Here is a 22,103-nt window from a genome sequence, read left to right on the forward strand (position 1 = left end):
TACGCCCAGATATAGACCTGTCGCTTGCACTGAATCATCTGTTCTGTATTATTTGCATTTTCATTTTTTGTTACTTTTTCATTTTATTACTATAGTTATTCTTCTATTCTTCTGTATTTCCTCACGTCTCCTGCAGCATATCCAGTACAGCTATCGAGTGCTACACGCCAAGAAAAAAAAGTAACACCTACCGGATTATGCTGAAAATTGACAGCGCTCGTCGGGATTCAAGCACTTTGTTCACTTATAGAGACGATCCTGTCATTTCCAAGATACACCCAGCCAAGTCTTTCCTCAGGTAAGTGCGGAGGCGATGGAACAGCTGTCACCGGTGACATAGACTTTATCAAGTAGAGATAGATCCAGACATGTTACACTTCACATATTCATACTTCTGAAACAGTTCATCAAAATAATGGTAAAACTATTGACGTGGTATACCGACAGTAATAATAAGTAGAGCAAATTCTGGGGCACATGTAGACAAACATATGCTGGCAACGGCTTGTACTGTCTATAAAAGAGTACCATTTTTATGTGTAACTGGTTTTGCAACATTTAGATGCATCAATAGACTGCAAGAAACTAGTCGGAGGTGGTGGTGCCAAATGTATAATGGTAGAAAAGCTTCTGCGTGTGAGATTTTATAGCTAGATTGTGAGACCCCCTGGTGATAGGGACAAGGGGGTGAATTTTCTGTGTTAGGCTGGTTTCACATTTGCGTTTCTTTTTCGCGGTAATTTAGCGCTAAATAGCGCATGCGGTTTTTTTTCCTATACTTTGCATGGGATGCGCTTATGTGCGCATACACATGCGTTTGTACGCGTTTTACCGCGCATGCGTTTTTTTGCGGTATGCGCTCGGGCGCACAAAATGCAACTTGTTGCATTTTTTGTGCGTCCGATTTGCCTCAAAAAAACGCATGCGCGCGCAATGAGTTTTTTTACAGCAAGACACCCATTATAAGTCTATGGTGAGCATATGTGCGCATTGGCATGCTTATGTATGCGTTTTTTTGCACATGCGTTTTTTTTTACCATTAGTTTAGACAATGGAATTTAGGGGTTTGGGTAAAGTTAGGGTTAGTTAAGGGGGTTTAGGGTTAGGGTTAGGGTCAGGGTCAGGGTTAGGGTTAAGTATGGTTTGGTTAAGGGTTAGGGTCAGGGTTAGGGTTAGGGTTAGGGTCAGGGTTAGGGTTAAGTATGGTTTGGTTAAGGGTTAGGGTCAGGGTTAGGGTTAGGGTTAGGATCAGGGTTAGGGTCAGGGTTAGGGTTAAGTATGGTTTGGTTAAGGGTTAGGGTCAGGGTTAGGGTTAGGGTCAGGGTTAGGGTTAAGGTTAAGTATGGTTTGGTTAAGGGTTAGGGTCAGGGTTAGGGTTAGGGTTAGGGTTAAGGTTAAGTATGGTTTGGTTAAGGGTTAGGGTCAGGGTTAGGGTTAGGGTCAGGGTTAGGGTTAGGGTTAAGGTTAAGTATGGTTTGGTTAAGGGTTAGGGTCAGGGTTAAGGTTAGGGTTAGGGTCAGGGTTAGGGTTAGGGTTAAGGTTAAGTATGGTTTGGTTAAGGGTTAGGGTCAGGGTTAGGGTTAGGGTTAGGGTCAGGTTTTGGGTTAGGGTTAAGGTTAAGTATGGTTTGGTTAAGGGTTAGGGTCAGGGTTAGGGTTAGGGTTAAGGTTAAGTATGGTTTGGTTAAGGGTTAGGGTCAGGGTTAGGGTTAGGGTCAGGGTTAGGGTTAGGGTCAGGGTTAGGGTTAAGGTTAAGTATGGTTTGGATAAGGGTTAGGGTCAGGGTTAGGGTTAGGGTTAGGGTCAAGTATGGTTTGGTTAAGGGTTAGGGTCAGGGTTAGGGTTAGGGTTAAGTATGGTTTGGTTAAGGGTTAGGGTCAGGGTTAGGGTTAAGTATGGTTTGGTTAAGGGTTAGGGTCAGGGTTAGGGTTAGGGTTAGTAAAGTCATGGTTTGGGTTAGTGTGAGGGGCCACCTAATGTTGGAAAAAACCGCAAACGCGGTAAAAACGCACTAAAAACGCATACAAACGCATAAAAACGCTGCGTTTTTTTCATGCATGCTCATAAAAATGCTTGAAAAAAACGCAGCAGTTGTATGCTTTTGTATGCGTTTTTCAATGCGTTTTTTTGCGGGAAAAACGCGCTGCAAAAAAAAGCAAGTGTGAAACAGGCCTTATACTGTGTAATCTCTGTACTGCATCAATTGTGAAAATTAAATAGACTGGTTATTAAATGGTTATCGGGAAGCTGAGTCCAATTGATATCTGCACACTGCCCCCTATTCTCGCTATATAATAGATGGAAGCAGAGAGCAGGCGACATTTCCAGGATACGGCGTTCACAGTTTACCATCTTATCATCCATAGTTCGAAATAATTGTATTGGCATGGGATCTTCCTCATTTAATTCACTCCTGCAATACTATATCATGCTGAGTGAATTTATTGCCGCTGTCGTTCTATCTAGACATAATCATTAATTCTAGATGTGAAGGGCGGCCTGTAATTTCGCAGATTGGCAAAAATTTTGGGGGAGGTAATGGACATATCATTCCTGACCTGGGAGGCTATTAGTATCAGCAGATTCCTCCCTGAATAGTTTATGTGGTTGGATCTTCATAGAAATGAGATGAGTTGTCTGCCTAGTGTCTGGAAACAAAGACCATTGAAAGCCATATCAATCTACAAGACCGGGATGTTGGGCATACTCTACGGAAACCTCAATTTTAGACGTTATATGTTGTAATAAATTAGATGTTTCATACAAATCATACTTTGCTATCCATATTCCCCTTGTTGGAATGGTTCACCGTACATAGAAAATATGCTAATTTCATGGTTTTCTCTCCCACCCCGACATTATATTGAATGCCATCCACAGTGGAGGAAGCACAATAATTGCACAAGGAATGAATCTGAATGTAGTGGCCTCTCCCCGAATGGTAATCCAGTTATCCAAGCCGAGCACGCAGTACAATATGGTAAGCACGAAAGTACACAGTATTACTGTATAGCTGAATGGTAGAAATGTTAGCGTTATCCTTGTAAGTATAAATCTAAATCAAGGATTTTGTTCCTCACCTTTATCTTGAGTAATGTACATTATATTTTGATAGTATATATTAATAACAATGTTATGTGTTGTACTCTTGACCCTCTACATTTATATACTACCATGGCAGTATACAGTTGTGCTTAAAAGTTTACATACCCCTATAGAATTTTTGCTTTTTTGGCTTTTTTTCAGAGAATATGAATGATAACACCAAAACTTTTTCTCCACTCATGGTCAGTGGTTGGGTGAAGCCATTTATTGTTAAACTACTGTGTTTTCTCTTTTTAAATCATATTGACAACCCAAATCATCCAAATGACCCTGATATCAAAAGTTCACACTCTGGCCATGGGCCCCTCCTGGATTCTCGGGCCCCAAGCGGTAGCCTAGATTGCCCTCATTATAATCCACCTCTTCTGCCACATTTTCTTTTAGAACTTGATGTTGGAAATGGCTTGAAAACTAATGATTTCCTTAGCTTTATTTAAAAGGAATTTGTCACTGGGTTTTTGCTGACCCCATCCGAGAGCAGGAAAATGTAGAGACAGAGACCCTGATTTCAGTGATGTATCACTTATTGGGCCGCTTGCCCAGTCATTTGTAATATTGTATCAATGTACTTTGATGTAACCAATATATTGCATGAAGGTTCTTTCTTATCTATGTTACTCTTTGCATTCTAGAAAAGTACTGGGTTATAGTGACAGGAAAAGCAGTCTTGTTTACCAGAAATATTGTAGAAATGTAGCTGGCCTAAAAATAATGTGATGTGGAAAAACAGTGGCATTTCTCATGAAGCAGAACTAAACAGAACATGGAAAAACCTCAGTCAGCCAAGACTCTGCGCCTCATCTTAGTGACGCAATGCAAAGCTTTTTTGCATTCTTTTAGAAACTACACGAGGGTTGAACACTGTCACTCTAACCCCAGTAGAGACAATTAACAAAAAGAGTCAGGGAGGCCCCTTATACATTGGATTGTTGTCACCAAAAATGGCAGGTTAATCCGTCTTTGAAACCTCTCAAACGTTTTCTATTGGGGCCTCACCAGGCAGACCAAAATATTGTCTAGCCTCATCCTTCTGTAAAAGAAGTTCATACTTATTATAAATATCTCTTAATTTTCCTTTTTTGCCTCATGAACACAGTATAACATTAAAATAAGTATACAGTGAGTCAAATATTAAACCAACATGACGATTGCTGCAGCCAAAGAAAGGCCAGTGCAGCACAAGACTTCTATATGAACTGCCTCTCCAGCTGCACCTCCCCCACACCTAGCTGGCATCTCACCGGTGAGCCCCACCGCACAGTTTGAGAAGCCGACTAAGGTAGTTACTCCGGGGGCTACAGACAGTAAAATGGTGACTGGATCACTATTTCTGAGGAATCGTTGATATAATTCGTATCTTTCGTTTATGTTTTTCTTTATCTTAACAAAAATTGCCATCATTATTATAAATAAACTGAAAATTCCAAAATAAATCCTAAAGTCTATAAGTATTATGTGCTTGCTTATAGCCAGGGATGCATCAACGTGGCCCCAGTGCAAAATCTCCAATCAAGCCTCCAACCATCATATGTTTGTAATAGCATTTGTCTTCTTATCCGGGCCAATGTGAGCTTTTCGAGCTTATTAGGCTCCAGGGTTTGCGTGAGACTACAACCCTTGCACCAACTGTAGTTTAGCCTGTTACGGCAATAATCCGCATGCATTCTCAGCGCCTCCCCACTCTCCATGGTCACCGCGCGGCATCGCCTCACATCAGGTTGGTTTGCTGAGGTTTGTTTCTTGCTGCACTCCTTTGCACTGCTGCCAATGCATTGTGGTTCCATCTGGCCTCAGGGAGGCATGGCCGTTCTCTGCAGCAATTTAACCCTGCTGTGTCCTGTACAGATTTGGCTCCCTGGCCTATCCCATGCGAGCAGGCTCTATATAGGGCAGCTTCTCCCACCACCCCTTGCCCAAACATTTGGTTCTTACCCTGTTTGTTCATGTATATGTTTTCTTCTGTATTCTACTTCCCGTTGCCGACCCATTTAGTTCTCCTATCCTGCCTAACCTCTCTACTCCTGACCTCGGCTACTCCTACTGATCCTGTGCTGCGTGCCCTGACGTTGGACCGTCTGACCACGTTTAGTCTTTGCCCTTCTGTACCACACACCCATGCCTCTGTCTCTCCAGTCAGCTGCGGCAGTCAAGCCTACTATCACCAACAGGCGCCCTAGCGGAAACCAGGTAGTCTCTTAATCATGCTCCTTCAGGATAAGCCCGGCCCGTGGCGTAGTGGGTCCACACCCACCAGCATTACATAGCCCATGCTTACACATAATAAAGCACAAGTTATAGTAATGACATATAGTAGAGGAGGTACCTGCAAGACCTCACATGATGTCATGATAGAGACATTGCAAGTTCTTAAAGTATTATTCTCAAGTTGTCCCTTAAGCAGCTCACAACTTTGCAGTGCAGTCTCCTTACTTCTTGCTTTCTGGCAGGGTGGGCACTTCGCTCAGCAAAAGTTATGTTGTAACACAATCAACTATCATTGGTTTGGGGCGACAGGGAATTCACCAATACCAGTAAGTGTAAGTGTCCATTATGAATAGTTTGGTATGATCTTTCTGCATAGTTACCGTTATGCCTTAATGTAGACAAGATTACAATGTCACAGTATAGTGCTGTGAAAGAAGTATTGGTGGATTGAATACCAGAGATTTTCCTTACATAGATATTTATATTTATTGGACACTATTCATTAGTATTATTATAATCTATGTACCAGACTGGGATTGGTAAAATGTATATCCTTTAATAGCAGCGGGTTTGGCGTGCTAGATTTGTCTCTTGTGAATGCTGATTAAAAAAAGCATAAAAAATGCAGTGAAAAAGTAAGGAAAAAGGGTTTATTTCTGCAGCTTCTTTCCTGCCAAGAGTTCAGGTTTTGCTGCCGAAAAAAAAACACTGAAAAAAGAAAAGCTTAAGTTAACCTTTCCTTGGTTTTTCTTGCGTTTTTGTGCATTTTGGCATGCTATATTTGTCTCAACTGCATGCTGATAAAGTTCAATGTTAAAAAAAAAGGCCTATTCTATAGAATCAGGTTTTGGCACAAAAACACAGCAGAACCTGATACTTGCGTTTTGGTGCATTTTTTTCAGCGTTTTGTCACCACTCATTCAATTCAATGGATGAAAAACACTGAAAAAAACACTGAAAGAAGTGACATGCTCCATTGTGCCAAAAACATGTAAAGTGCAAAATCCTGATGACAAAAAATAACAAGCAGTGTGCATGAAATTTCTGAAATGTCATAGACTTTGCTGGTATTGTAAAACGCACCTGAAAATTTGCACAAAAAAATGCATTAAAAAAGCCTAGTATGAACTTAGGGTACCGTTACACGTAGTGATGCACCAGCGATCCCGACAACGATATGGATCGCTGGTGCATCGCTAAGTGGTCGCTAGTGAGCTGCCACACAGGCAGATCTCACCAGCGACATCGCTGGGGACGGGGGTCGCTACTTACCTGTCAGATGCGGCGATCCTGACGTCCTCCCGCCCGCCTCCATGCCTCGCTCGTCAGCGCCACAGGAAGCCCAGCAGGAAGCGCCCGACGAGAAATGGTTCAGGAGCTTCTCGCGCGACCAACGATGAGCAGCAGGGGAGCCGGTCAGAGGTAAGTATCACATGCAGCGATATCGCTAGCAATATCGCTGCAACGTCACAAAATCGGTGACTTTACAGCGATATTGCTAGCGATATCGCAGTGTGTAATGGGGGCATTAGCCTAACAATCAACTGTCATTGTTTTTTTTTTTGGAGCCTACACTGTTATCACTGTATTTACACATAGAGATAACAGAGCACTTGAACAAGCACACCACTCAGTACAGTGAGAGTGATGATGCTTGGTGCCAGGGGATTGTGATTCTAAAGGACTGATAAGAGAAGCTGGTCAGGATCTAAGGGGAAGGGAGATGAGCAGGTAACTGTTGTATAGACATTTTTATTAATCAATCAATAGGCTGGAGAGAGCTGACTAGTATTTTAGGAGTTAACTCCTCTCCTGGAATGTAACTATTATGTACCCTAGGCTAGGCTCTGGTGGCTAAAGCCCCCGTCACACACAGTGATCTCGCTAGCGAGATCGCTGCTGAGGCACAAGTTTTGTGACGCAACAGCGATCTCACCAGCGAGATCGCTGTGTGTGACACTTATCAGCGACCGGCCCCCCTGCCGGGTATCGCTGATCATCCTGGAATGGCCAGGACGTTTTTTTGATCGCTGGTCTCCTGCTGGCCAGCACGTGTGGCAGGCAGGAGACCAGCGATCAGCGAGCTGGAGCTGGTAACCAAGGTAAACATCAGGTTTTTAGGCTAGTTTCACACTTGCTTTTTTTTGCAGCGCGTTTTTCCCGCAAAAAAACGCATTGAAAAAACGCATACATAAGCATACAACTGCTGCGTTTTTTTCAAGCATTTTTATGAGCATGCATGAAAAAAACGCAGCGTTTTTAAGCGTTTGTACGCGTTTTTAGTGCGTTTTTACCGCGTTTGCGGTTTTTTCCAACATTTTTAGGTGGCCCCTCACACTACCCAAACCATGACTTTACTAACCCTAACCCTAACCCTGACCCTAACCCTAACCCTAACCCTGACCCTAACCCTTAACCAAATCATACTTAACCCTAACCCAAACCCTAAACCCTAACTAACCCTAACCCTAACCCTAACCCTGACCCTAACCCTTAACAAAACCATACTTAACCCTAATCCTGACCCTAACCCTGACCCTAATCCTTAACAAAACCATACTTGACCCTAACCCTAACCCTGACCCTAACCCTAACCCTAACCCTGACCCTAACCCTTAACAAAACCATACTTAACCCTAATCCTGACCCTAACCCTGACCCTAATCCTTAACAAAACCATACTTAACCCTAACCCTAACCCTGACCCTAACCCTAATCCTGACCCTAACCCTGACCCTAACCCTTAACAAAACCATACTTAACCCTAACCCTGACCCTAACCCTAACCCTGACCCTAACCCTAACCCTAACCCTGACCCTAACCCTTAACAAAACCATACTTAACCCTAATCCTGACCCTAACCCTGACCCTAACCCTTAACCAAACCATACTTAACCCTAACCCTGACCCAAACCCCAACCCTAACCCTGACCCTGACCCTAACCCTAACCCTAAACCCCCTTAACTAACCCTAACTCTAACCCAAACCCCTAAATTCCATGGTTAAAAAAAAAAAACGCATATGCAAAAAAACGCATACATGAGCATGCCAGTGCGCACATATGCGCATCCATAGGCTATAATGGCCATTTTTAGCGCAAAACGTGCGCATATGTGCGCATGCGCTTTTTTGCAGGGCCAAAAAATGCAACATGCTGCGTCTGGAAAATACCAACGCACACCCCAAAAAAACGCAGCGCATGAAAATCGCATACATGCGCTTACCAGCGCGCAGGTATGCGCACCCATGTTAAATATAGGGGAAAAAACGCATGCGCAGGTATGCGTTTTTTTCCAGCGCTAAAAAACACAAATGTGAAACCAGCCTTAAGCGCCGCGCGGCGCTTAGAAACCTGATGTGTACCTTAATTACCAGCGCGCTGGTGCAGGGAGCTGGTAACCAAGGTACACAGTAAGTAACTAAGCGACGTGCTTCGCTTGTTGCCCGCATGTCGCTGTCCTGATCGCTGCTGAGATCTGCCTGTTTGGCAGCTAACCAGAGATCATGTAGCGACACACCAGCGATCCTGACAAGTTCACATCGTTGTCGGGATCGCTGGTGAGTCGCTATGTGTGACGGGGCTCTAAGCACCATGAAAACAAGCTGTATACTATGTAAGAGAAAAGCTCTGATTGCAGGATAATGAAAGCAGATAGGATAAGCAAGTCACTTGCAAAACTGCTTATTTTCATGCTGTCTAATTAAAACAATTTAATGGCTAATTCTTTTTCCAGCAGCTAACTGTTCAGTTTTATGAGTATATTAGTGTAGTACTCTGATATATCTCTGTTGTGGATATGCAGAAGTTGTACCTGACATCTCAGTACTACAACTAGAATTCTATTTTTGCCTTGAACTTTTGCTAAAGACGCTCGATAACCACAAATAGACTTAAAAACTGTGATATCTTAATGTAACATACACACACATAACCTTCATTTCTACCATTCTGTTCCTTCCTGTCTTACCCCAGGAAGCTGTGGCACACATATGAATAACATTATTTATCACCTACATGACTCGCAGTATAAGACGGCGTGAGCTGAACTTGGCCGGACAGAACCTTTTGTTTAGCTTGGCACTGTTACAATTCTAGAGATTCATGGGAATGTTACTCTCTGGACCTCTTTGTGGTCTTTGATATTGACAAACAGATAATTTTCAGATTTCTCCTATAACACAAACACAAGTAGAGGGGAAATTCAGTTTTTCCCATTAAAAGACATTTAATTCAATCATAACCAAAGGTGCTGCTTTGTGGCCAGTATTCTAATTGAGTAGCCAGTAGATTAAATTACCGCATTTCCTCATTGTTCTGCAATCCAATATTTCTTGAAAACTAAAACCATCGTATTCTTCAATTGCTAAAACCAATTTGGAGCTTAAAATGTCATGTCAAATCACATAACAGCAAGGTCATCGCAAATGAGATTTTCCTGCCCCTACCAATCAGTCATATTACATCGCTTCTAAGGAGCATTATTAGATTTTATCATTCCATAAGAGCATCTACTTCACTGACCTGCCTGCTAAAATGTGTGGTCTGCACTCGTGAACCACTTCTATAGAACAGCCTCAAAGAGACTTACAGATACCACCATTATTAATTTAAAGGACATCGCTACTCTTCAGTTGATAACTAGAGCAATGAATTCACCAATAATACAATAAAAAAAGAAGGATTACAGAATAGACGAGCCCGATACAGTTCAAGGAACACGTGAACCTCTTCTCAGACGAAAGGGGCTTGGTGTCAGCGTAGGGTTTGAAGGCAGCAAACCAGAGAAATGATCTTTCTTTGAGCAGTAGTGTTTGATTTGAAAGTTCTTTAAAACTATTGATTATTTTACAGTTTCCACATACATTAAGATCACAATTAATCCACTTGCACTCAATGGAGACAAAGCAGCGAATAACAAATAACACTTCATACTAGAGTTGATTGGAACAAACTAATGCTATTGTCTATTAGCAATTAATGCTGAGCAAATAGAATTCTCTGTTTTGCCAATTTTTAATTTAGAAATTGCATTAATTAACCTTAATAGATGCAACTGGAGATACATCACCAGATCTGCGAGATTACTGCCACCTACTGGCTGTAGCATGCAGTATGTTATTGCTTTGATGACCTCTACTATTAGTCATATATAAACTAGCTGACCAATAGGTGATGGAGCGTTGTGGCGTTAGAAGCCTATAATGGATATAGGTCAACAACATCCCTCAATGTGAAAAATCTTGTGACTGCGCTGGCCAATAATGTACAATATAACCCACAAGCAAAATCCATCCAAGAAAATAAAAATTGCCATAAAATGGCATATTCAGAAAGACAAAACTACAAGTGAAAGACCAGATGAGGAGAACACCTCTAACAAGTGACAGTGTACATGGCATGTAATAGTTTGGGCACCCCTGATCAAAATTACTGTTAGGGTACCGTTACACCTAGTGATGCACCAGCGATCCCGACTAGCGATATGATGCGGTCAGGATCCCTGGTGCATCGCTAGGTGGTCGCTAGTGAGCTGCCACACAGGCAGATCTCACCAGCGACATCGCTGGGGACGGGGGTCGCTACTTACCTGTCAGACGCGGCGATCCTGCGTCCTCCCGCCGGGCTCCACACGTCGCTCGTCGTCACAGCAGGAAGCGCCGCAGGAAGCTGACGACGAGAAATGATCCAGCAGCTTCTCGCGCGATCAGCGATAACCAGCGGGGGAGCGGGTCGGAGGTAAGTATCACATGTAGCGATATCGCTAGCAATATCGCTGCAACGTCACTAAATCGGTGACTTTGCAGCGATATTGCTAGCGATATCGCAGTGTGTAACGGGGGCTTTAAACAGTTAATCAAGTTGAAGATGAGATTATCTCTGAAAGGCCTGATGTTAAAGATAACGCATTTCCTTTGTATTTAAGGCAAAAAATATATATATTTTCATCTCTTATATATTAAAATAAAAAAAGGAAAATGTGCCGATGCTATAGTTTATGGAGATTTTTGTGCTCAGATAGCTTTGACCATGGTTTCAGACCTTAATTAGCCTGTTAGGGTTATGGCTTGTTCACTATCGTCGTTAGGAAAGGCAGGGTGATGCAAATTTCCCAACTTTATAAAAACCCAGCATCCTCTAACCTTGTGCTAAAAAACAGCAGCCATTGGTTCTTCTAAGCAGCTTCCTAGCACTCTGAAAATAAAAATGGTGGAGGCCCGCAAGGCAGGAGAAGGCAATAAGAAGCTAGCAAAGTGTTTTCAAGTTGCCCTTTCCTTAGTTTGAAATGTAGCTTAGAAGTAGCAATTAACATGAACAATGGAGGTCAAGATAAGATCTGGAAGACCAAGCAAAATTTCAGTGAGAGATGCTTGTAGGATTGTTAGAGAGCCAAATCAGAACCCCCCCTGCTTGACTACCCCCTACCTATACTCACATATAAGGAGAGACCTATTAGTTAAGGGAAGAGGGCAGGGAGAAACCAAAGGGACCTGCCAGATTGCATAAATATTTTTTTCTCTGAAAGGCTGCAGCATTTCAAAGTAAAATATACGGTACATTGCTGCAACAGAGCCGGTCTTTGAGTTATGCTGCTTATGGTTTGAGTTGCAGGAATCATCTGTCACGTTGCCTCAATGAAGGACTTTAAATATCTGGTCCTTCAGTTCTTTAAAGATATAGCTCAACAATAAAAAAACACCACTTAGCCTGTAGAATATGTCAATAATCTAGTTTGACTTTTCTTACTGAAAACATAATACATATAACCAGTGGGGTAACTTGAAGCTCATGGGCCTCAGTGTAAAATTTCCAACAGGGCCCCTAACTATCATGGGGTGTGTAAAAGTATTAGTCTTCTCATATAGGCTAAAGGGACCATTTGGTCTCCTTAGACTCAAGGGCTTGGGTGCGACTGCACTTACTACTCTCCTGCAATTAATATAATTATGAGAACATGGGGTACAATTCACCATTTGCTGTTTACATTTTTTTTATTTTGTTTATTTGTCTTGTGATTCTCTTTGAATGTCTTTGAACCAACTTCTTAAAAATGTTGCTCGTGTTTCACGAATGTCATTCAAAATAACAAAACTGCTCTTGAATTCTTTGTCTTTAGCACAAGAAGTCACATGATTCTCAAAATGGCACCAAATTTACACCAAAATAACTGGCATATATAAAATCACTCTGTGTGGGGAGGAGAGAATTTGGAAACCCAAACCCTGCCCACAATGACAGACGTAAACAATAAAAACACAACAAATAGGAAAAATGTAAGAGCAAATAAAAACCAGGCGAAAAACACCAAAAACTAGACAAAGGCGCAAATACGATAATGAATCAGGTCCATAGTTCCCATCCTAGAAAAACCACTAAGGAGAGCAAACCTAGTCTGTGTTTTGGACATCAGAAGAAAACTAAATATTCAAAAGCCACAATAAGAGAGAAAGCAATAAAGTCTTGAGAAATGAGCACAACGTCCTACACAGAAATTAAATGGAGGATGACAAGGGACAAATGCATACATGTTTATACAAAACACCATCTATTAATTGGTTTTATACATTTTTCATAATGTTTTTGGCTACACACATAAATATCATTCTTCATTGAACTGTGTTTGTCTTTTAAATAATTTCACATGTAATGAATATTAAAACAGATACTTGTGATTTACTCTCAACACTTGTAGAATAAGAATTAGGAAGCCTTCCTACAGCCAGCCAGTTCTTTAAATATCTGAATTATGTGAAATTGATACTGGCAATTAATAAGTGCCCGCGCTGTCCAGTGTCATCGTATTTCATGAGGCTGATATAAGTGTTTATTGAGACAGGAAATTATTGTGCGTTATTGGTATTAAACTTGTATTAAAATATGAGAATGAGTGATATATATGTATGCATAAAGAGCACTGTGCAAAAGTTTCAGGCAGGTGTGGAAAAGTAGGAAAGCTTTCAAAATAGAAGTGTTTATCATTTTTTTATCAGTTTAAAGTGAATTAACAAAAGAGAAATCTAAATCAAATAAATATTAGGCACCTGACCACCCTTTTTCTTCAAAGCAGCATCAATTCTTCTAAATACATATGTACAAATTTTTTATAGGAACTTGGCAGAGAGATTGTTCCAAAAATCTGGGCGAACTAACCACAGATCTTCTGTGGCTGTAGGCTTGCACACACCATGCTTTCTCTTCCTGTAATCCCAGATAGACTTGATGTTGCAATCGGAGCTCTGTGGGAGCCATATCACTCGTCATTCTTCTTGATTCTGGGAATGTGTGACAAATGGCCCCCATATCTGACAAACTCCTCCCCCATACCCAACCAATTACCAACCAAATAAAACAACTCCTTGCGTGATGTTGGATGTAAACCCACAGCAACCTCATTTATTAAATAACCACAAACAGTATATATAACTTTAAAGGGAATCTTTCACCTCACTTTTGGCCTATGAGGTGCGGCCACCGCCATCGGGGGCTTAACTACAGCATTCTGTAATGCTGTAGATAAGCCCCCAATGTAACCTGAAAAATAAGAAAAACGAGTTATATTATACTCACCCCGGGGTCCGGTCCGATGGGTGTCGCGGTCCGGTCTGGCGCCTCCCATCTTCTAGCGATGATGTCCTCCTTCTTACTTCTGCCGCGGCTCCTGCACAGGCATACTTTATCTGCAATGTTGACCAGAGTAAAGTACTGCAGTGCGCAGGTGCCTGACCTCTGACCTTTCCCGGCGCCTGCGTACTGCAGTTCTTTACTCTGCCCTCAACAGGGCAGATAAAGTACGCCTGCGCAGGAGCCACGGCAGAAGAAGGAGGACTTTGTCGCTAGAAGATGGGAGGGGCCGGACCGTGACACCCACCGCACCGGACCATGCCCTCCGGTGAGTATATTCTAACTCGTTTTTCTTATCTTTAAGGTCACATCGGGGGCTTAACTACAGCATTACAGAATGCTGTAGATAAGCCCCTGATGGCGGTGGCCGCACCTCTTAGGCCAAAAATGGGGAAGGAATTTTTTTCCCCAATGTGAAGCTTAGGCCTCTTTCACACATCCGTTTTTTGTAATCCGGCACGATGCGGCGAAATTTTTAATAACCGGATCCAGCACCGGATCCGGTTTTGCCCCATAAGCTCTCATGGTCGCCGCATCGTGCCGGATGGTTATGCGTTGTGTCCAGTTGTTGCCGGACACGGCATAAATTAGCCGTCCGGCATCTGCAAAAAACGTTCCCTGCAACGTTTTTTGTCAGCGCCGGACCGGCTTTTTCCACAGCGCATGCCCGGACTCTGTGAATGTTAACCCCACAAGTGCCCGGCGAGAGAGAGATCTCTCTCTGTCACCCGGACACTTGTGAGAGATCTCTCTCGCCGGGCACTTGTGGGGTTAACACTCACAGTGTCTGGGTGAGAGAGAGATCTCTCTGTGGGGTTAACCCCACAAGTGCCCGGCAAGAGAGAGAGATTCTCTCACCTGGACACTAAGTGTTAACCCCCATGTCTCTCTCTCTCCACCCCCCTCTTCCCTCCCCTCCCCTCTTTTCCTCTCCTCTCCTCCCCTCCCCTCACCTCCCTTTCAGCAGCTGTCTCTCATCGGCTGCCTCTGTCCACCTCGTCCTGCGGCTCCTTTAAATAATGTCCGAGCCGTATCTCTCGCCGCACACACATCCGGTGTCACGGCTGCAGGCCGGATCCGGCGGCCCAGCTTTTCGCCGCACGCCGCCGGACCCCACACACTGGATGTGTGAAAAGTAGCCTGTTTGCCACATGGGTTTTTTTGCCTTCCTCTGGATCAACATGTTAGGGCATGTTAGGACAGGATATGGGTTGAACTAGAGGGACTTAAAGTCTTCCTTCAACCTTAATAACTATGTTACTATGTTACTGACAACTTGTCTCCGAATTTCCAAGCAATAAATTTTGTATTTTCAGAAAATCAGTAATGGTCAAAATAACAAAAAAATGCAGTGCTAGCAGACCTCAAATAATGCTAAGAAAACAAGTTCATAATCTTTTAGAAACAACAATACTAATGTTTTAACTCAGGAAGAGTTCAGAAATCAATATTTTGTAAAACAACCATGATGTTTAATCACAGCTTTCATGCTTCTTGGCATGCTTTCCCACCAGTCTTTCACACTGCTTTTGTGTGACCTTATGCCACTCCTGGTACAAAAATTTAAGCAGTTCTCCTTTGATGGCTTGTGACTATCCATTTTCCTCTTCATTACATTCCAGAGGTTTTCAGTGTGGTTCAGGTCTGGAGAATGGGCTTCCCATGACAGGGTTTTGATGTAGTGGTCTCTTAATTTTTGCCGGAGCTGTATATGTTTATAAGTTATGCTCTTATCTTTTAGCACATATAGTATGAACTATTAAGTGTGGCAACTTTACTAAACTGGTGAAAACCTGTGGAGTCAGAGACAATCACTGTAGGAATCTGCTGGTGCCATAGCATATCACAATAAAAATGTAGTATTACACAGGGTTTTCACATTTTAAGGGATGCTAAATAATATATAGCCACACCAGAGCAATGGCTACTTTTTGCTCCCTCTATGATCATACATCTATATGTTCTAATAGCTATAAGTACCAGAAATCAAAAGTTTCGCAGGTCTGTGATGGTGACCCTCATCTTACCTGCTGGCATTCCCAGATCCTCTTTTGTCTTGTAGGCTTTGCGCAATGTCATTGTTGCGGTGTCATGCAATCTTGACTTCACACTAGGCCTACAAATCAGAGGATGTACTGGAGATGAAAATCTTTTTGCTAAACGCTAATAAATTCTAATAGGTGTTCCTATTTCAGTTATAGGAGATTTTCTTATTCTAAGTTCTTTTTTTTTTAACAGATTGGAATTCTGTCTGCACAGGAAAAAAACAGTCAGTGAAAGGACAAGTTATAAATAGATGAAAGCGTACAAATTAGAATAATCTACCATTTACCACTCACATCAAAACGTTTGATGTTAATACAGACTCCTTGACTTGGCTATAGGTCTCAAAAAGTCAGGTTATTTCAAAGACATACATTTCCTACGCAGTACTTCCTTTATGGACTTGTGGTGACGGGTGTAGAGTTTATTTGTATGACTAAGTCATCCTTTGAAACCATGTACGATGAAATGCTACTTGTTGATGGCAGCTCCTTGCGGCTTTTTATTGGCAGTTTACAATGTGTCAACCACAGTTTTACATTATGTTGTACTGTATGTCTGATTCATTTTACAAACACAGGGGGAAAGTAACCAATTTCATGTTAACCCTATGTAACCGTATAGTTGCTCATAATTACAGTGAAACAAAACAATATATTGTATACAATTTTGGAATTATGGTTTTACATGATCAGTGGAGAATAGTTCTACCAAAAACATCAGAGAGCAAAACTTTTTGTTTTGTTTTCTTTCATTTTTTTACCTTTTAAAGTGCAAAAGCAAATTACTTTTATTTTGTCAAAAAGTATTATTGTGGTTGCCCGGTCTAAAATGATAAGTTTGCAGTTACTCTGTACGCAGTGTGCGCTGCAAAGATTTGCTGGTTTCTGAGCTGGGAATGGAGGTGATGAATGCGTTATGCATACTCCAGGGCAGAAGCCATCTAGCTGGAGAGCCCTTGCTCCATACACTCGTATAGAGCGAGTCCACACCCACTAGACCGACGTGCCCACTGGATGGCTGCATAACTAGACGGGGTGCCGCCTCGTTCTACACAAGTATATGGAACAAGGCCGCTCCCATTAGATAGGTTCTGACATGGAGTATGTATGACGCACACATCACCGCTGTTCCTGGCTCAGAAACCAGCCAATCTTTGCAGCGCACTGTGAATGGGCTGGGGGGGGATTCATAAGACTGCAGTCATACAGACTGAGTGCAGACATCAATTTAGACCAGACACAAACAACCCCTTTAAAATATATATATATATATATACACAGTACAGACAGTTTGGACACACCTTCTCATTCAAATAGTTTTCTTTATTTTCATGACTATGAAAATTGTAGATTCATTCTGAAGGCATCAAAACTATGACTTAACACATGTGGAATTATATAATTAACAAAAAAATGTGAAACAACTGAAATTATGTCTTATATTCTAGGTTGTTCAAAGTAGCCACCTTTTGCTTTAATTACTGCTTTGCACACTCTTGGCATTCTCTTGATGAGATTCAAGAGGTAGTCACCGGAAATGGTTTTCACTTCACAGGTGTGCCCTGTCATGTTTAATAAGTGGGATTTCTTGCCTTATAAATGGGGTTGGGACCATCAGTTGTGTTGTGCAGAAGTCTGGTGGATACACAGCTGATAGTCCTACTGAATAGACTGTTAGAATTTGTATTAAGGCAATAAAAAAGCAGCTAAGTAAAGAAAAACGAGTGGCCATCATTACTTTAAGAAATTAAGGTCAGTCAGTCCGAAAAATGGGGAAAACTTTGAAAGTGTCCCCAAGTGCAGTGGCAAAAACCATCAAGCGCTACAAAGAAACTGGCTCACATGAGGACCGCTCCAGGAAAGGAAGACCAAGAGTCACCTCTGCTGCGGAGGATAAGTTCATCCGAGTCTCCAGCCTCAGAAATCGCAGATTAACAGCAGCTCAGATTAGAGACCAGGTCAATGCCACACAGAGTTCTAGCAGCAGATACATCTCTACAACAACTGTTAAGAGGAGACTTTGTGCAGCAGGCCTTCATGGTAAAATAGTTGCTAGGAAACCACTGCTAAGGACAGGCAACAAGCAAAAGAGACTTGTTTGGGCTAAAGAACACAAGGAATGGACATTAGACCAGTGGAAATCTGTGCTTTGGTCTCATGAGTCCAAATTTGAGATCTTTGGTTCCAACCATCGTGTCTTTGTGCGACACAGAAAAGGTGAACGGATGGACTCTACATGTATGGTTCCCACCGTGAAGCATGGAGGAGGAGGTGTGATGGTGTAGGGGTGCTTTGCTAGTGACACTGTTGGGGATTTATTCAAAACTGAAGGCATACTGAACCAGCATGGCCTACCACATGATCTTGCAGCGGCATTCTATTCCATCCGGTTTGTGTTTAGTTGGACCATCATTTATTTTTCAACAGGACTATGACCCCAAACACACCTCCAGGCTGTATAAGGGCTATTTGATCAAGAAGGAGAGTGATAGGGTGCTACGACAGATGACCTGGCCCCCACAGTCACCAGACCTGAACACAATTGAGATAGTTTGGGGTGAGCTGGACCACAAAGTGAAGGCAAAAGGGCCAACAAGTGCTAAGCATCTCTGGGAACCCCTTCAAGACTGTTGGAAGACCATTTCCGGTGACTACCTCTTGAAGCTCATCAATAGAATGCCAAGAGTGTGCAAAGCAGTAATCAAAGCAAAAGGTGGCTACTTTGAAGAACCTAGAATATAAGACATATTTTCAGTTGTTTCACACTTTTTTGTTAATTATATAATTCCACATGTGTTAATTCATAGTTTTGATACCTTCAGAGTGAAACTACAATTTTCATAGTAATGAAAATAAAGAAAACTCTTTGAATGAGGTGTGTCCAAACTATTGGTCTGTACTGTATATATAGTTAGGTCCATATATATTTGGACAGAGACAACATTTTTCTAATTTTGGTTCTAGACATTACCACAATGAATTTTAAACAAAACAATTCAGATACAGTTGAAGTTCAGACTTTCAGCTTTCATTTGAGGGTATCCACATTCAAATTGGATGAAGGGTTTAGGAGTTTAAGCTCCTTAACATGTGCCACCCTGTTTTTAAAGGGACCAAAAGTAATTGGACAATTGACTCCAAGGCTATTTCATGGACAGGTGTGGGCAATCCCTTCGTTATGGCATTCTCAATTAAGCAGATAAAAGGCCTGGAGTTGATTTGAGGTGTGGTGCTTGCATTTGGAAGGTTTTGCTGTGAAGGAAACAAGCAGTCAAAGGAGCTCTCCATGCAGGTGAAACAAGCCATCCTTGAGCTGCAAAAACAGAAAAAAACCATCCGAGAAATTGCTACAACATTAGGAGTGGCAAAATCTACAGTTTGGTACATCTTGAGAAAGAAAAAGCACTGGTGAAATCATCAATGCAAAAAGACCTGGGCGCACCACGGAAGACAACAGTAGTGGATGATCGCAGAATAGTCTCCATGGTGAAGAGATACCCCTTCACAACAGCCAACCAAGTGTACAATACTCTCCAGGAGGTAGGCGTATCAATATCCAAATCTACCGTAAAGAGAAGACTGTATGAAAGTAAATACAGAGGGTTCACTCATAAGCATCAAGAATAAAAAGGCTATACTGGACTTTGCTAAAAAACATCTAAAAAAGCCAGCACAGTTCTGGAAGAACATTCTTTGGACAGATGAAACCAAGATCAACCTCTACCAGAATGATGGAAAGAGAAAAGTATGGCGAAGGCGTGGTACAGCTCATGATCCAAAGCATACCACATCATCTGTAAAACACGGCGGAGGCAGTGTGATGGCTTGGGCATGCATGGCTGCCAGTGGCACTGGGTCACTAGTGTTTATTGATGATGTGGCACAGGACAGAAGCAGCCGAATGAATTCTGAGGTATTCAGAGCCATACTGTGTGCTCAGATCCAGCCAAATGCAGCCAAACTGATTGGTCGTCGTTTCATACTACAGATGGACAATGACCCAAAACATAAAGCCAAAGCAACCAAGGAGTTTATTAAAGCAAAGAAGTGGAATATTCTTGAATGGCCAAGTCAGTCAACTGATCTCAACCCAATTGAGCATGCATTTCACTTGTTAAAGACTAAACTTCAGACAGAAAGGCCCACAAACAAACAGCAACTGAAAACCACCACAGTGAAGGCCTGCAGAGCATCAAAAAGGAGGAAACACAGTGTCTGGTGATGTCCATGAGTTCAAGACTTCAGGCAGTCATTGCCAACAAAGGGTTTTCAACCAAGTACTAGAAATGAACATTTTATTTACAATTATTTAATCTGTCCAATTGCTTTTGGTCCCTTTAAAAAGAGGGTGGCACATGTTAAGGAGCTGAAACTCCTAAACCCTTCATCCAATTTTAATGTGGATACCCTCAAATGAAAGCTGAAAGTCTGAACTTAAGCTGCATCTGAATTTTCTGTTTAAGAGTCATTGTGGTAATGTCTAGAACCAAAATTAGAAAAATGTTGTCTCTGTCCAAATATATATGGACCTAACTGTATATATATTGTAGGGATTCAACTCGCTCAGGAGCAACGGGAGACAATCAGGAGGCACGTTCCTTTAAAAGTTCATAGAGTTTATTGCTCCATAACCCATAAACCAGCACATAACATAAGGAATAGCCTTTAGCTCAGGCGAAAGTAAGTATAAGTGTCCATTGTTTCAGGCTCAGTCCTGGAGCCTCAGCAAACACAGGAGGCTTATCCCTCCTCACATACAGCCAATATCCACAGGCCTCACCGGGTCAGCAGCCTCAGCACGTGGTCTTCAGGAAGGTAGCACGCCTTCCTCCATATAGGCCTTCCGGGACCTTCCACATGGCCCAATCAGATCCATGCGCTCTCTCTCCATGTGACCTACCCTGGCCACATTATATGGTCCATAGCCACGCCTACCAGGTCACATGACTATGACCTCATCACAAGTCCTTCCACACTCACTCTTCACAACAGTGTTCTTTAAACACACCCCCTGAGTGGGTTTATAGGTAACTGGCCCGTCCATCTCCCCAGTTACCTGGAGACTTCTCCCTGACGCATTAAAGCAGCACCTCAGCAGTATCATTGCTGAATAACACATAAGTCTCCATCCCAAAGCCACCCACTTTGGGATACATAACGGCCATTCCGTATTCTGCCATTCATCCTTTCTCCTGGGACATCCACACAGCGCCCCCTAGCGAACTCAGTTGTTACTACACCACATACCTCCCCCTCTGTTCAAACTTGTGGGGTTGAACACATAACATCACATCAGGGTCTCGCGACCGGGCACTCACTACACCTTGCCCAACAGGTCGAGAGAACCGTCTCCATCTGTCATACAGCCTCATTCCTACGTTAGACCTCCCCCACCTCCAGTGGTCAGAATATCGGTCATTGGCTTTGACCCCCAAGTCACGGACTGTCTGCGTTGTCAGACACTGGTTAGTCACCATCCTTTATCTAAGCGTCTTGTAACAAATGGTACCCCACCACATCTAAGTTTACTTTTCAGTGCATTAACCTCACAGTTCTTTGCATCTGCTGTCTCTGTAGCAACCTCCAGTTCACACTGTAATCTACGGTGCAACGTATTGGCACATTGAGCCTCTTTCTCTGCTTCTTCCACCTGGCGTTTCAACTGTTTCAAACGCACATCATTTCCCTCCACCAGGCCTTTGTACTGCTCAGAATTACGCCTTTCATCATCCATTTGCCTTAGTACAACCTTCAGTTTTTTCTCCGTACGACGTACTTGTTTGCTAACAGATTGTCGCACTTGAATTTCTGCATCAAGCTGTTCCTCCAGTAGTGCAACCTTTGCTTCTAAGTCCTTATTCTGGCGAACTAATTGCTGACGGGCTCTCTCATTCTTCTGAGCATTACTACGTTCTGTCTTCAGATCAGCATCCATCTGGTCAACCTGAAGTGTGGCCTTTCTCAGCTTGTCATTGGCTAATTCAACGTTGCTGTGTTCTTCCTCCACTTCTTCAAGCTGAACAATGCGAGACTCTAACCACCTCTTTTCTTCCAAAGCCAGAGCACTTTCACCTCTGTTGTTGGCAATCACATCAGCCAGTTCATCTCTTTCCTGCTGTGCTTGTCT

The 22,103-nt window shown here is 42.5% G+C and overlaps 1 protein-coding gene across 1 annotated transcript in view; it reads left to right on the plus strand.

Moving 5' to 3' along the window:
* Positions 1-22,103, plus strand: part of MET (MET proto-oncogene, receptor tyrosine kinase) — a 200,772-nt gene that overhangs the window by 111,464 nt on the left and 67,205 nt on the right. The window contains exons 9-10 of the mRNA XM_073573343.1: positions 137-298; positions 2,880-2,979. Of these exons, the coding sequence (XP_073429444.1) occupies positions 137-298; positions 2,880-2,979 (262 nt within the window). The remainder of the gene's footprint in view (positions 1-136; positions 299-2,879; positions 2,980-22,103) is intronic.

The sequence above is a fragment of the Dendrobates tinctorius genome, unplaced genomic scaffold (genome assembly GCF_039654945.1).
Source record: "Dendrobates tinctorius isolate UK_male_01 unplaced genomic scaffold, ASM3965494v1 ptg000035l, whole genome shotgun sequence".
NCBI lineage: Eukaryota > Metazoa > Chordata > Amphibia > Anura > Dendrobatidae > Dendrobates > Dendrobates tinctorius.